General features: G+C 43.2%; 1 protein-coding gene across 2 annotated transcripts in view; it reads left to right on the forward strand.

The window, feature by feature from the left end:
- Positions 1 to 13,181, forward strand: part of Tom1l1 (target of myb1 like 1 membrane trafficking protein) — a 73,063-nt gene that overhangs the window by 1,462 nt on the left and 58,420 nt on the right. For both annotated transcript variants that reach the window (XR_005285005.2, XM_038325751.1), the window contains exons 2-7: positions 1,611 to 1,695; positions 3,411 to 3,489; positions 8,426 to 8,575; positions 9,477 to 9,599; positions 10,219 to 10,323; positions 11,688 to 11,804. Coding sequence is in view for 1 of the 2 variants with exons in the window: in XM_038325751.1 (XP_038181679.1) it covers positions 1,611 to 1,695; positions 3,411 to 3,489; positions 8,426 to 8,575; positions 9,477 to 9,599; positions 10,219 to 10,323; positions 11,688 to 11,804 (659 nt within the window). In the remaining variant the exon portion in view is untranslated. The remainder of the gene's footprint in view (positions 1 to 1,610; positions 1,696 to 3,410; positions 3,490 to 8,425; positions 8,576 to 9,476; positions 9,600 to 10,218; positions 10,324 to 11,687; positions 11,805 to 13,181) is intronic.

A 13,181-nucleotide genomic window follows, 5' to 3' on the forward strand; every position in this document is an offset into this window, starting at 1 on the left:
TGGCCATTCAGTGCCAGACTCAAGTCTCACACGAGGGTTTACCCCATGCTTGGGGATCTTTGTCATAGAAGCCAGTAAACACACTTAACTAGCAAAATTACAGTTATGAAGTAGCAATGAAAATAATGTTATAGTTGTGGGTTACCACAACATGAAGAGCTGTGTTACAGGGCTGCAGCATTAGGAAGGTTGAGAACCACTGTGTTAGAGGCTCTGTACCCTCCTTCTGTGTTCTTTTTTTTTTTTTTTTTTTTTCTTTTTTCTTTTTTTGGTTTTTCGAGACAGGGTTTCTCTGCAGCTTTCTTAGAGCCTGTCCTGGATCTAGCTCTTGTAGACCAGGCTGGCCTCGAACTCACAGAGATCCGCCTGCCTCTGCCTCCCGAGTGCTGGGATTAAAGGCGTGCGCCACCACCGCCCGGCTTCCTTCTGTGTTCTTACAGAGGCCATCTAGAGAAGGGGATGTCAGGGTGTAAGTGTATAAACCCGCCTGTTAGAACTATGACACCAGAAGTTGTCTTGCTTGGTTATTGTGCTAGCTCTTCCCTTTTTCTCATCCCCCCCCCCACCAAATACATAATTTAAAAATACAAACAGTGGAATCAAATAATCTTGATTTGAATGTAAGTTCTATTTGATATGTAACCTTGGATAACTTCTTTATTCTCTCTGAAATTCTTTCATCATCTGTACCTGGGTTAAATGAGAAAAGACTTAGTAACGTGTAAAAGGAAAAGTATTGGCTCAGGATGCCCAAAACCAAGTTCTCAGTACCAAAGAGATCTATTTGCCCCAGAGGGACAGGGGTCAGGGAATAAGAAACAAACACAGAAGATAGAGGATGAGGCAGAAGGCGAAGGGGAACAAGAGAGAGAGCAGAAAAAAGGAGTATTTGTCCCAGAGGACAAAGGACTGCCTCTGGATAGAGAGGAGACAAAGTGGCACTTAGGAAAATAGCAGTTCATAAAGCTACAAAGGGAAACCCCATGTTAGGATAAGGTGTTTAATTTTAATTGGGCATGTTAATTAGATGAGCCAAAGGGGGCACTTGATTACTGGACTTCAGTACTTTAATAGCTGAACCATGGTTGTCAGCCTCAGGAGGAGGAAGTGGCCAAATAAAGGAATAGACCTTGGTGGCTAGCTTTAGGAAAGTAATTTAGTGCTTTTTAGCAAGACAGAGGGAATGGGAGGGAAGAGCAAGGCCTGCCAGGGCCCTGTTTGCCAGGCTCCGGCTGGCTAGAGTCCCTTCAATGGGTAGTACACCTTGCCCGTGACTACCAGTGTGCCAAAGAGCTGGTTTCATCTTCTGCAAGAGCCTGGAGGATGGAGCTTTAACTGGTCTCTCTTGGCCCTGTGGCCAGCTGTTGTAGGTTCTCTTAATGATTCACTCATGACTATTGCAACAGCAGCCCTCTGAACCTGACTTCTGATTGATTCCTGAATTACCGGGAGTTGTTTAGGAGGGGAAAAAGAATCACTTTGCCCTTTGGTAGCATAGACTTAATAGTACTTGTTAGTGCACCAGGCAGATTATTTCAAGGAGACAAGATCTTTTTTTTTTTTTATGCCGTTGTGTCTCAGACTCAACACAAGCAGCTCTATCTTTGCAGAGAAGGCTACATTTGCTGGAGTTCAGACTGAAGACTGGGGCCAGTTCATGCATATCTGTGACATAATTAACACCACGCAGGATGGGTAAGTTCACGGTGGCGTCTACGCATTTGTGCCCTGATAAGATATGTCAGAACTGCGGCGTGTTTTCCCCTGCCAAGTTTTGGGTGTTTCGTTGACAGAATGTTTTGATGTCCTTTAGGCACCTCCTACCTTGTGAAGGTGACAGGCTGACATTGGGGACAACTCCTTACCCCAGCATGCAGAGTACCCAAGAGTTCATTAGAGCTTGTCCCCTCCTTTGCCTTTTCTTTACTAGTTTAAATTTTGTCTTTGCCTTGCTCCAGTTCCATGTCTTAAAAAGTATTTTTTAAGAGCAAGATAAATTATTATTTTTTTCTTTAGAACTTTCTCAGGCTCTGATTGCCAGTGTTTTACGTAACAAAAGCATTATCCAGAAGCTGCAAGCTGGGTGGCTTTTGCTGGTGTCCAGGCCAGTGGTTACCAACCCTCTTGATTATTCAGGAAACAATTGAGCAGTCTTTTCTTTCCTTGTCAGGGCACAGTGTTTATCCTTCATCTTGCCAGCTCACCCTGTTCATACCGTACTTGTACAAGATGTGCTTCGTATTGATACACTATCTAAACTTGAACTCATTAAAAAGAAAGGGGAAAAATGAACTTTACAAGGACTACTACTTTGAATTTAATCAACTATAGGTTATGACAAAAGGTGAAACTTGCTCACTTCCCTGATCATTTTTAAGGGATAATTGATAGAGAAAGATTTAAGTCTAGTGTGTGCTGACGCAGCAAACATGCAACATAATGATTGGTTGTGTATTAACATTTCTAAGAGTTTACAGATTTTTTTGTAAAATGTGTGTCTGTATGTGGTATACATGAAGGCATGTGTGTTCACATGTGTGCGAGCACACTTTAGCGTGGAGGCCTGAGGCAGGTATCAAGGATCTTCCTCAATTGCTCTCCTTCCGATCTGTTGAGTCAGTGCTTCTCATTTGAACCCAGAGCTCTGCAGTAAGGCTAGTCGACTAGCCTGCTTAGCCCAAGAGACCCTCTCTACCTGCTGAGCAAGCATTCGAATGAGAGGCAGCCTGTAATCCATCCACCATAAATTTACCTGGGTCTGGGGATCCTGACTCAGGTCCTCAAGCTTTGTTTAGCAAATGCTTTACCTATTCAGCATCTCCCTAGAGTCACATTTATAATATTACATGCCCTGTAATATTGAGTTTAGACCCTCTGTGAGCCTTTTCATTACTATCATCGATTTCTTCATTGATCATGCAAAAGGGAAATCTAATAAAGTAGACTTTGACTCGCTCCATGAGGATCTTCCTAACATAAAGTTGTAGCATATCAGAATTAGCAAACCGCTGTAATTTCTAGATCCCCTTACAAACGTGGTACTCAGGAAATGCTGAGAATCTTAAAGGGATCACTTTTCTTTTGTTGTTTTAGGGTTTCATTTCTTGTAACCTGATTTTGAACCTTGATAGAAGCAGGTGTGCACGCATTTCATAACCCAGTGTTTTCTACGCACTACACTTACATAAATTACTTAACTGCATCTCACAGGGTGGGGGGGCAGGTGTTGCGATCTATCTACTTCACAAGGAAACTTAGATGTGGTAAATTAAGTGGCCCACCTATGGTGGCAGCGGACGCCCACGTCAGTCTTTATTCTTTCAGCCGTTCCTATTTCCATATTGCACATTGCTTTCATAGAGACGGTTTCTACCTCCCAACTGACGATTTCAATGTGTTTGCTGCCACAGGCCCAAAGATGCAGTAAAGGCATTGAAGAAAAGGATTTCCAAAAACTACAACCACAAAGAAATACAACTTTCCTTGTCAGTAAGTACTTTTGATGCTACAGTTAAGATTGTGGGGTTTCCTTGCCTAGAATTCACATTTTTCATGAGTTAAAAAGCATAATCATAGTCTAAGAGACGACGGCTGGGTAATGATGTTCTGGACCACGCCGCTTAAGGCTTCTCATCTATTGAGAACTGCAAAAGCGAGGTCACTTGACTCCAGTGCCATCTAATTTTGTAGAAAGAAAGTATTCCCACAGAATCAGCTTCCCCCCCACCCCGCCCTGATCAAGATCTTGGAAGTTGTGGTTTGAAACTAGTAGATGGTAAAGGGATCAGTGTGTGTTTGTATTTGTTTGCTCTGTTTGAAGGAGAACCTTGAAGTTGTGAAAGACCGCTCCCTGGCAGGTTTCTACCTCCCTTCAGCACCGTTGTAGAACCCTGGGCCACTGTCAGCCCCTTATGTTTCAACCAGGTTACTCTGATGATGCAGTTTGTGGAACATTCCCTGTCGCCCTGTGCAGCTCTCCTGGGCACCGTTTCTTCTGCCATACAGATGAAAGCTCTTATTGAAATGGTCCCCTTGCCCCCTGGGTTTGACCATATGCCTTTTCAGTTACGTTGCTGAGTTGCCCTTTTTACTTTGGAAATGAACTGTATGCCTTCCTCATTTCTTCTGGGAGTTAGACCACACCTAGGTATGGCCAACACCACACTGTTTTTAGGTGGAATGTCAGTGTTCACCAGAAGGCTGGAAGGCAGGCGTGGGTATAGTTCCCACTTTGTAGGTTCACGTGGAATACAGAGTATTCTCTCAGGCTAAATTGAGTTATGAGAGGAAATTAGTCACAGAAAGAATTGCCCCATGTCTGTCAAAGGCAATTATAAGTTTACCAATAGAATATTTAAAAAGCCATCCCATATGTGAGCTTTCAGTTTTATTTCTGTGAAGGGCTGAGAGCCTAAGTCAGTTATGAATGTTCTTAATGTGGTCTGTCATTTTGAGTCCTTCATGAAGTTGTTACCCTTGGTTGGGCCTTTGACGTAATCTGACTTTTCTACCAACAATTAGTGGCATAGATTTAGCAAGAAGCCAGTAGCTTTGGTGTTTTTCTTTTGCAATGCAGTAGACAGAATCTGTGCCCTTGTGCATTCGAGACTCGGGCCATGCCACTGAGATACACTCCTAGCCCAAGGAGTCAATAGCTCTGCTTTGCCCTGCATTCAGTGTTGGCTCTCAGCTTACTTGCTCCAAGCTGGAGAGCCCTTTCTAGAATGAGTCAGTTGTGACTAACCTCAGCAAATACCACTGTCGTTGTCAAATGCAAAGTGGTTGAACAAGTTCCTGAGAGTCGATGAATGTAATAGTACTTTATGGAACACGCACTAATAAAGAGTTACAGTGAATTTAGGAGATATGTAAAGGGGAGTTCCCCCAGCAATTTATCACACGAGAAAGGGGAAGAAGGCAGCTTTCTCCTAAATGTGGCTATTAAAATAGAGTAGCCCTGCCTTGATGGGATCGCTGCTGGTCATCCAGATATAGCTCTGAAATCTAGTATTGTCACTGTACCTCTAGTGAGAAGCAGAACTGCACAATAGCGCTTTTTCTCCCAGCTGTCTGTGAAGATTTTCTTATTTCTGCTGATAGCCACTTTCTGTCATGCTAGAATTTTCTGTATAGAAACGGATGGTCTCAGTAGTTACCCTTTGCTGAGGTCCTGCTTTGTGCCTCCCTCTCAGATACATCACATTTCATACGACAAGCTCCTAGAAAGAGGCACAATGCCCATTATGCAGACAGCATTGCCACAAGTTCACAGAAGTGATTTGCTTAACTAGGCACAAAAATAGATTGGTAAAGCTTTGAGTCATTCGCGTCTGCTTTCCTCGGTTGCTCGGTTCCTACCGCTCTTTCTCCCACTCCAGATTAGGATTTCTACTTATCCCGTTTCCAAAGTCAGGTTATCTGAGGACATTTTCACCAGCACTAGATAGCAAAATATGTTCCGCGACTCATAAGTTTGCTCATTTACCACAGCATGTTTTAGGATCCATGTGAGCTGTGGTGGGGGGTGGTGAGGATCGGAGACATAATGGAGGAAATGATACAGAAATAATGAGCCCTGACGTTCCTGATTCCGGCGGAAAACCACAAAGGGCATAATTGCTGATCTCCAGATGTTAGCACTCCCAGGACTGCATGTTGACTCTTATTTTTGTGCATGTACCTTCCAGGAATGTTACACCCCATTACCATAAAATATTAATAGGCCAAAGATAAAAATTGGTTTGGGCAACACTTAGCAAGAGAGTCATCATTTACTTTACTGTAAGCGAAAGGGAGATGTGGAAGCTAGACATCCTATCCAAGACTGCACAAGCAGTTGGATAAGTATTTCCGTAAGTTCCCGTTGAATAGATGGCCTTGTCTTCAGCCTCTCACCCATTGAAAATGCGCTTTAATAGTTGGTCCAGCTCAGCATCATTTCTACTTTGCCTTTTCAATCCCATCTAGCCAGCTCACATCCGTCCACATTCCTCTCACATTGGTGCGGGCTCTGCTTCTCTCTCCCTTTGCCTTTCGTGTTTCAGTAGCTTCATGCCCACAGCTTCGGTATTTTCTGTTTGCATCCATGGTCTCATTCCTTCAAAAGCATAGCTTTTTGGACCTGCTGCTTACTCTTTATATTTCATGAAAGTGACACTCTAAATACAGCACACATCGGGAAGTCAGGCGTCAAGGCCGCTTTCCTGGTGACAGCTTCCTGGTCGGGCCATAGTTTCTTTGGCCTCCCAAACCAGAGGTGGCATGGTGATTTAGTTTCACCTGTAGATCAGTTTTCGAAATCAGCTTTCTTCATGCTGGTTTTTTCCATCCCAGTTCATTCTTTTATTAGCTCGCTTTGTGCCTGTGTTGTTTTATTCAAAGTGGCAAATGGCCCCACTAATCGTTGAGCACATTTCAGGTGACTGTCCATATTAGTAACCGTTAGCATCCTTCCCATTGGAAGCTTTTTTTTTTTTTTTTTTTTTACTTTACCAACATTATTGTCCTTCCTTCTTTTGTTCCTGTCTTCCTTCCTGTCTTTTCTGTTGCTCTTTCACAACCTCCCTTGCATTTCAGTGACCCAGTGTCTCCAGCATCCCTCCTCTCAGTCCCTTTCGGTGACCTTGATGGCTCCCTTGTGGCCCTTCACTCTCCCGACCTGCAGCTGTGCCTGGAGACTTCTCTGCCAAACATATTTGAATGTCTACTTTTCCTTTCAAACCTAGAATGCCTCATTTCCCCCCAACCATTTTACCTAGGGTCCCCAGTCATATTAGCCCACCCACCCTCATCCTTCCACGGAAGCTACCCTCAGCCCCAGGCAGAGTGAAGGTCTCTTAGCTCTCAGTCTTCTTACTTCAGCAAATACACACTCAAAGTTCTTCCTTCATGATCCGTTCTTCCTGGTGAACTCACACCCTCCTAGTTCATCCTTTCCTGTGCTGGGTCTGCACCGATGAGCACCTACCAGATCTCCCTAACACTCCAGGGCTGTCCACCTTCCAGTTTTCCTAGGTAGAGTACTGTTGGTACCTGTCCAGAAAGAACTTTTTTTTTATAGATGATGTTGACGAACAAATTCCCTTCAGGGACTCCTAGGTAATGTCTGGACTGTATCCTGCCAGACAAACACCTGTACAATCTAGATGATGCCCTCTCAGGCTTTATCCTCGGTACCCTTCCAACGTTCTCCATTTGCCGACATCAAGAAGCCCCTGCTAGAGACGAAGCAGAGTACAAATCTCCCACTGTGACACTTCATACACTGTGAGACCTTTAGATTTGTGCACGTGATTTACATTAGTCTTCTTTCCAGGAATCCCTATACGATCTACCTAAGGTAGCTCATAAAGAAGGCTCATTGTGGTTTGTGGTTGCAGACACTAATGATCCGGTAGCCTGTGGCTAGGTAGCACACCATGGCAGAGATTTGTGGCGAGCAAAATCACTCGTCTTATGACTGGAAGGTGAAAAAGACAAAAAGAGATCCTAGTTCCATGATCCCCTTTGAGGCTATCCTTGCCACAACTCAGAACATCCCACTAGCACCATTTAAAAGTGTTTCTACCTGCAAATAGCGGCAAGCTGTAAACACTGGGGCCTGTGGGGTGTTCCAAATGCAAGCCATAGCAGCAGCATCCACCTAGAACACAGCTATATATTCATTTCTGTTTTCCTTGGTCATTTTTCAATGCGCAGGTTGGCACCCGCCTTATCTAAAACTCCCTGACAATCACCTGACTCTAAAATAATCATGCTTGCCTATAAAGATCTATTGCCAGACAGACTACAATTTATTTTCCAAACCAGAACATTTAAGAGCAAGAGGGTGTGTCACTGTTAACAGAGCCAGGACACCAGGAGGTAAAAGGCTGACCCTAGATAACCTGCAGCAAGTGTTACATCATCCAGCACACCATGTATGTTTTGCTTGACATTGCGTTTAGCACGTGGCATCTGCTACTAACTACGTGCTGCTGAGTGCTCTGTTTGTACCCTGTCACCTCACCAGTTCTAACCCCGGGGTAGTTTCATTATACTGCCTCTTCCTCATGATACTTGAGTCTAACAGTTCACTACATAGTTTAGTAATATGGGAAACAAACGGTGCTTGTTCATTAGAACACTAGCGGAAATCATCATCCTTTTGTAGAATTTGTTTGGTCTTAAGCCAGGCGGTGGTGGCGCACGCCTTTAATCCCAGCACTCGGGAGGCAGAGGCAGGCGGATCTCTGTGAGTTCGAGACCAGCCTGGTCTACAAGAGCTAGTTCCAGGACAGGCTCCAAAGCTACAGAGAAACCCTGTCTCGAAAAAACAAAAAAACAAAAAAACAAAAACAAAAAAAAAAAAAGAATTTGTTTGGTCTTAAATTTAGAAGTGGTTCCCTAAAGAACTGTTAACGTTGAACTGTGCTCCTTCATTCAGCTGATTGACATGTGCATGCAGAACTGCGGTCCCAGTTTCCAGTCTCTGATTGTGAAGAAGGAGTTCATTAAAGATACTCTAGTTAAGCTGCTGAATCCCAGATACACCTTGCCGCTGCACATTCAGAACAGAATCTTGAATTTCATCAAGGTAAGTCTGTTGATTTATATCAAGGGATGGGAAATTTCTAAGGGTGGACAGATAATGATGCAGAATGATCCTTTATTTACCTAATACTGAACCATAAAGCACTTTTTCTTTATTTTCTCCGTCTTATCCCTTTCCTTTCCTTCTTCTGTCCTTCCCTCCCTCCCTCTCTTCCTTCCTTCCTTCCTTCCTTCCTTCCTTCCTTCCTCTCTTTTCTTTCTTTCATGGTCTCTCTCTAGTCCTGCCTGGCCTCTAAGTCTCTATGAAACCAAGGATGATCTTGAACTTCTGATACTCCCGCCTCCACCTCCTAAGTACCCAGTTTATGTAGTGGTGAGGATTGAGGCCAGGGCTTCATGCATGCTAGGCAAGCTCTCTACCATGGGAGCTACATCCCAGCTGCACATTTTGAAGCTTCTGTTGGGTAAGATAATCTTGACAACGGATAGCATCCTTCTGCTTAGAGCCAGTAGCCATTTCCCTGCTTCCATTTAAGTTTCTATTGTGCACACGTCACATGGGAAAGGCAGTGATGTGCACATTCGTTCTGCAGGTATAGAAACTCTGTCCTAGAGTTGTTTGCCAGAAAAACTACGGCTAGGATTTTTCGAATGTTCAAAGTTTAGATTTAGGCACCGGTAGGTGATTGATAGTATCCATCCCAGCGTTTGTCAAGATATTGAAACAAGGGCTTCAAAACATTTCGTATTATTCTAGCCTTTGAAAATGGCCATTCTGTCCTTTGAAAATGGCCATTCTGTCCGCAACATTCAAAACTAGCTTCTTCTTTCTGAATAAAGTATGTTCTTTTCAATTCCTCATTTTCTATCATCAGCTTTAAGATTTTTTTTTTTTTTTTGCTATTTTTTTTTTTATTCTGGAACTTTCTATCTCTTGAATTTAGACTTGGTCACAGGGCTTCCCAGGAGGTGTGGATGTGAATGAAGTGAAAGAAGTGTACCTTGACCTGCTGAAGAAAGGGGTTCGATTCCCACGGTCGGATGCAGAGCCTGAGAGAAAGCAGAAGGTAGGAGGCGGCCTTTCTTTGATGCATGTAAAGTGATATATGTTGCTTGGGCCTTTTCATATTGAAAGGGATAACCGTAGTTCAGTCAGCTTAGCAGAAAGATGGATTTATTAGAGTATGTCTGTATCTCATAGAATAACCTGGGTTTCGGCTTCACTACTCGTTGACCATAGTGGGTTATACTGTGCTGGAGTCTTCCTTCTGAAAAGGTTCTGGGTGTTTCTACATGCACTGATAGTGAGAAGTACTGACCTAGAATATCATTCTCAAGATCTGAAACTATGGCTGTCCACTCACAGTGGCAAAACAGGCCTGACCCAGGGTGCTATTCACTGTTTTGTTTTGTTTTGTTTTGTTTTGGGGGGGAGGTGGTTTTTTAAGACAAGGTTTCTTAGTATAGCCCTGATTGTCCTAGCAATCACTGTGTAGATCAGGCTGGCTTCAAACTCACAGAGATCCACCTGCCTCTGCCTCCCAAGTGCTGGGATTAAAAGCATGCACCACCACTGCCCAGCTACCCAGGACTCTTTATGAGAGAGCCTGAGCCAGCTGGCTGGGAGCCAGGCTTGAGGTGGCTTTGATAATTCATGTCATAATATTCCTTATTTTTGATTGACAGGCTGCTCAGCTCTCACCAAATCGATCAGCACCTGTCCCTACCGCACCCGCTCTTTCTTCTATAATTGCTCCCAAGACTCCAACTATTTCATTAGTCCCAGAACAGGTAACAACACTATCAACTGTATTTATTCATGCCTTCTTTTGAAGCATCGTACTTAGAGTTTGCGTTTTCTTAATAACATTATGAAGTGTGAATGTAATGTAACACAACCCTCAATTAAGTAACATCTTTATTTTACTTTCTAAGACGAGATATCCTCTGTGTAGCTTCTTCTGGCCTGGAATTCACCATGCATTCCAAGATGGTTTACAACTCTTCATAATTCCCTTGCCTCTGCTTCCCACATGTTCGGGTGGCAGACATAAGCCGCATGCCTCTGTATCTCCTTCCTTTCCTGTGAGAAGAGGGACTGCCCACTTAAGGAAACTGTGTCACCATGGTTTATTTCTTTGCAGAATTAGACCATTGAGTTTTTGTCTGAATTCAGTGTTCACATACTTAAAAAAAAATGTTTTAGGGGGGCAATGAGATTGTTTGTCAGGTAAAGCTGCCATCCACCAACCCTGATGACCTAAGTCGAATGCCTAGAATCCATACGATGGAAGGAAAGAACCAGCTTGCAGAAGGGGTTCTCCAACTTACATAAATACACACGCATGCGCAGACACACACATACACAATAAATAAATAAATTACAGAAAAGAATGTTGACCAGTAGAGGCTGTGGACTTAGAGGTCTACCCACTACCTCTTATTTCTTTTCCTTTCAGAGAATCCAGTAGCCAGCTGTCTTATTACCTATGTTAATTATACCAAATGAGTTGCATTTTTTCCTTTGTCTCTGTTTTTAAGAGATCTAGATCAGTATAATTAATTTATGCTCACTTATATATTTATATTAAAAGCTTTCATTGAAGACTTTATATTAATTTGAAGGCTTCATATTAATATTATTTAGTGTTTCTTATATTAAAAAGCCATGTGGTTACTTCCTCTTAGAATTCAAACCACAATAAAAAGTGTTTCTCTTTTTTTTAATCTTTCCTCCTATAATACCATGGTAACTCTAAAACTGGGCCACCTTTCTTTTTCCTTTTCTTTTCTGATTGCTTGCCAGATGCTGAGGATAATATGTGATGACATTCCTCATTTTTGTTTCGGGTTTCTATTAACTTCTGTTACTAGGTATCTCCTACTTTAACCTTATTGGTCCCCATCATTTTGTTTCTTCATCTGTAACTTTCCTGAGGCCGATCTGTGCATCTCTTATAGGAAATGCTAAGTCTATTCGGGGAACATCAGGGTCTATTCTGTAAAATAATAGCACGTATGCTGAGGCAAACCTCTGTATGTTTGAAAATGTTACATTTTGCAAAGGCCTTTCATCGCCAGCATGTGTCCTGTGGGCAGAAATCGAGACAGCCAATGTCACACTTAATGACGGAGGCTTCCATTGCTTGCCACAGATCGGGAAACTGCACAGCGAGTTGGATATGGTGAGAATGAATGTGAAAGTGATGGCTGCCATACTGATGGAGAACACTCCTGGGTCCGAAAACCGTGAGGACATAGAGCTCCTGCAGGTATGAGCTCGGGGGAAACAAGGAAAGAGTTCGGAAAAGTTGTTTTCTGAGGACCTTTGGACTTGAGATAGAAGGCTTGTTAATAGCGTCTAATGGCCCGTCCCCTTACAGCTTGCCCCTCTTTCATTTCTGAACTTAACGAAAAGATACAGTAAGCATCTTATCAGAAATGCAGTAGTAGTAGAGAGGATGAGCCCTAGCCCTTTTATAAAAAAGAACTTACTGTAATTTATAGCTCGGTCATATGCAATCCAGACTTACATTTGAAGTATGCAAACTTGCCATATGTCCTTCTGCTCAACAAACACCGAGTAGTTGTGTTGTAGTTAGGAGTGTAGTAAGGAAGGGGCTGTTCTAGGCCTTGGCTAGGTTGGCTTGTAAACCAGACCATAAAGTATTACAAGTGCCCGGATAAATGTATGTCAGTCTGTGGCATGATTGTGAGTGGGGGAGAGAGTATTTTTAGTGAAAATGTAGATATAATGAGAACTCAGACTGTGGAGGAGCAAATACCGGGGCATTTAGCACCTGAACACGCATGAGTGTCTAGATGGTTATCCCACACTTTTTCCTTCATCTGTACTTACATATGCTTACCTTCCCTCTACTGTTTTCTTAGTTATTGACTTTAAATTTTAGTATTTATTAATTGCACCAAGGAACAATTAATATGCATGTAACACTAGCCTTTGGGAGGCTGAGGTGGAATATCTCTTGAGCCTAGGAGTTCAAGATGGCCTGAGTAACATGCCAAGACTATTATCTAACAAAATGAAACAATCCTATGTATTTAATTTAATCCTTATTAAGCAGTTAGGGGGAAACGATCAGTAAGTCTTTCCAGGAAGTTAAGACCCTCCTCTTGTTTTTATTGTTCAGAGCCCCACTTCTTATTTCCCATGTTGGTGGTGGTGTTTTGGGTGGGAGGTACCTTGGCCACAGGTGGAAGCCGTAGGCAGGTGAGGGACAGATAAATATGTCATGCATTATGTGGGGGGGGGAGAGAGAGAGAGGCAGAAACCTGCTTGCCTGGTCAGAAGAACAGTGGGACGTGAGCAGGAATGGGCAGAGCTTGTCTCTTAAAAGCGACCTTTTACACCTGCATACAGACTACGTAGTGACATAGCAACCATAGGACCCTGGGCTGGCCAGAGTATTGCCTGGATGCATCCTGCCAGGTGACAGGGATGAGCATAATGCCTGAATCCTCACATTCCCATCTTTTACTTATTATAAAAAGGTGGGGAAATTTAAGGGGATAGCAGGCGGAACAGGGACTGGGGCGCTGGGTTCCCAAGACTGCTTGCTGATTTGTGGGCGTTGAAACCTTTGACGTAAGAAAACTGGAGAGCTAGCTACGTCCTAGGGTAGCTGATT

This window comes from Arvicola amphibius, chromosome 4 (assembly GCF_903992535.2).
Source record: "Arvicola amphibius chromosome 4, mArvAmp1.2, whole genome shotgun sequence".
Classification (NCBI taxonomy): domain Eukaryota; kingdom Metazoa; phylum Chordata; class Mammalia; order Rodentia; family Cricetidae; genus Arvicola; species Arvicola amphibius.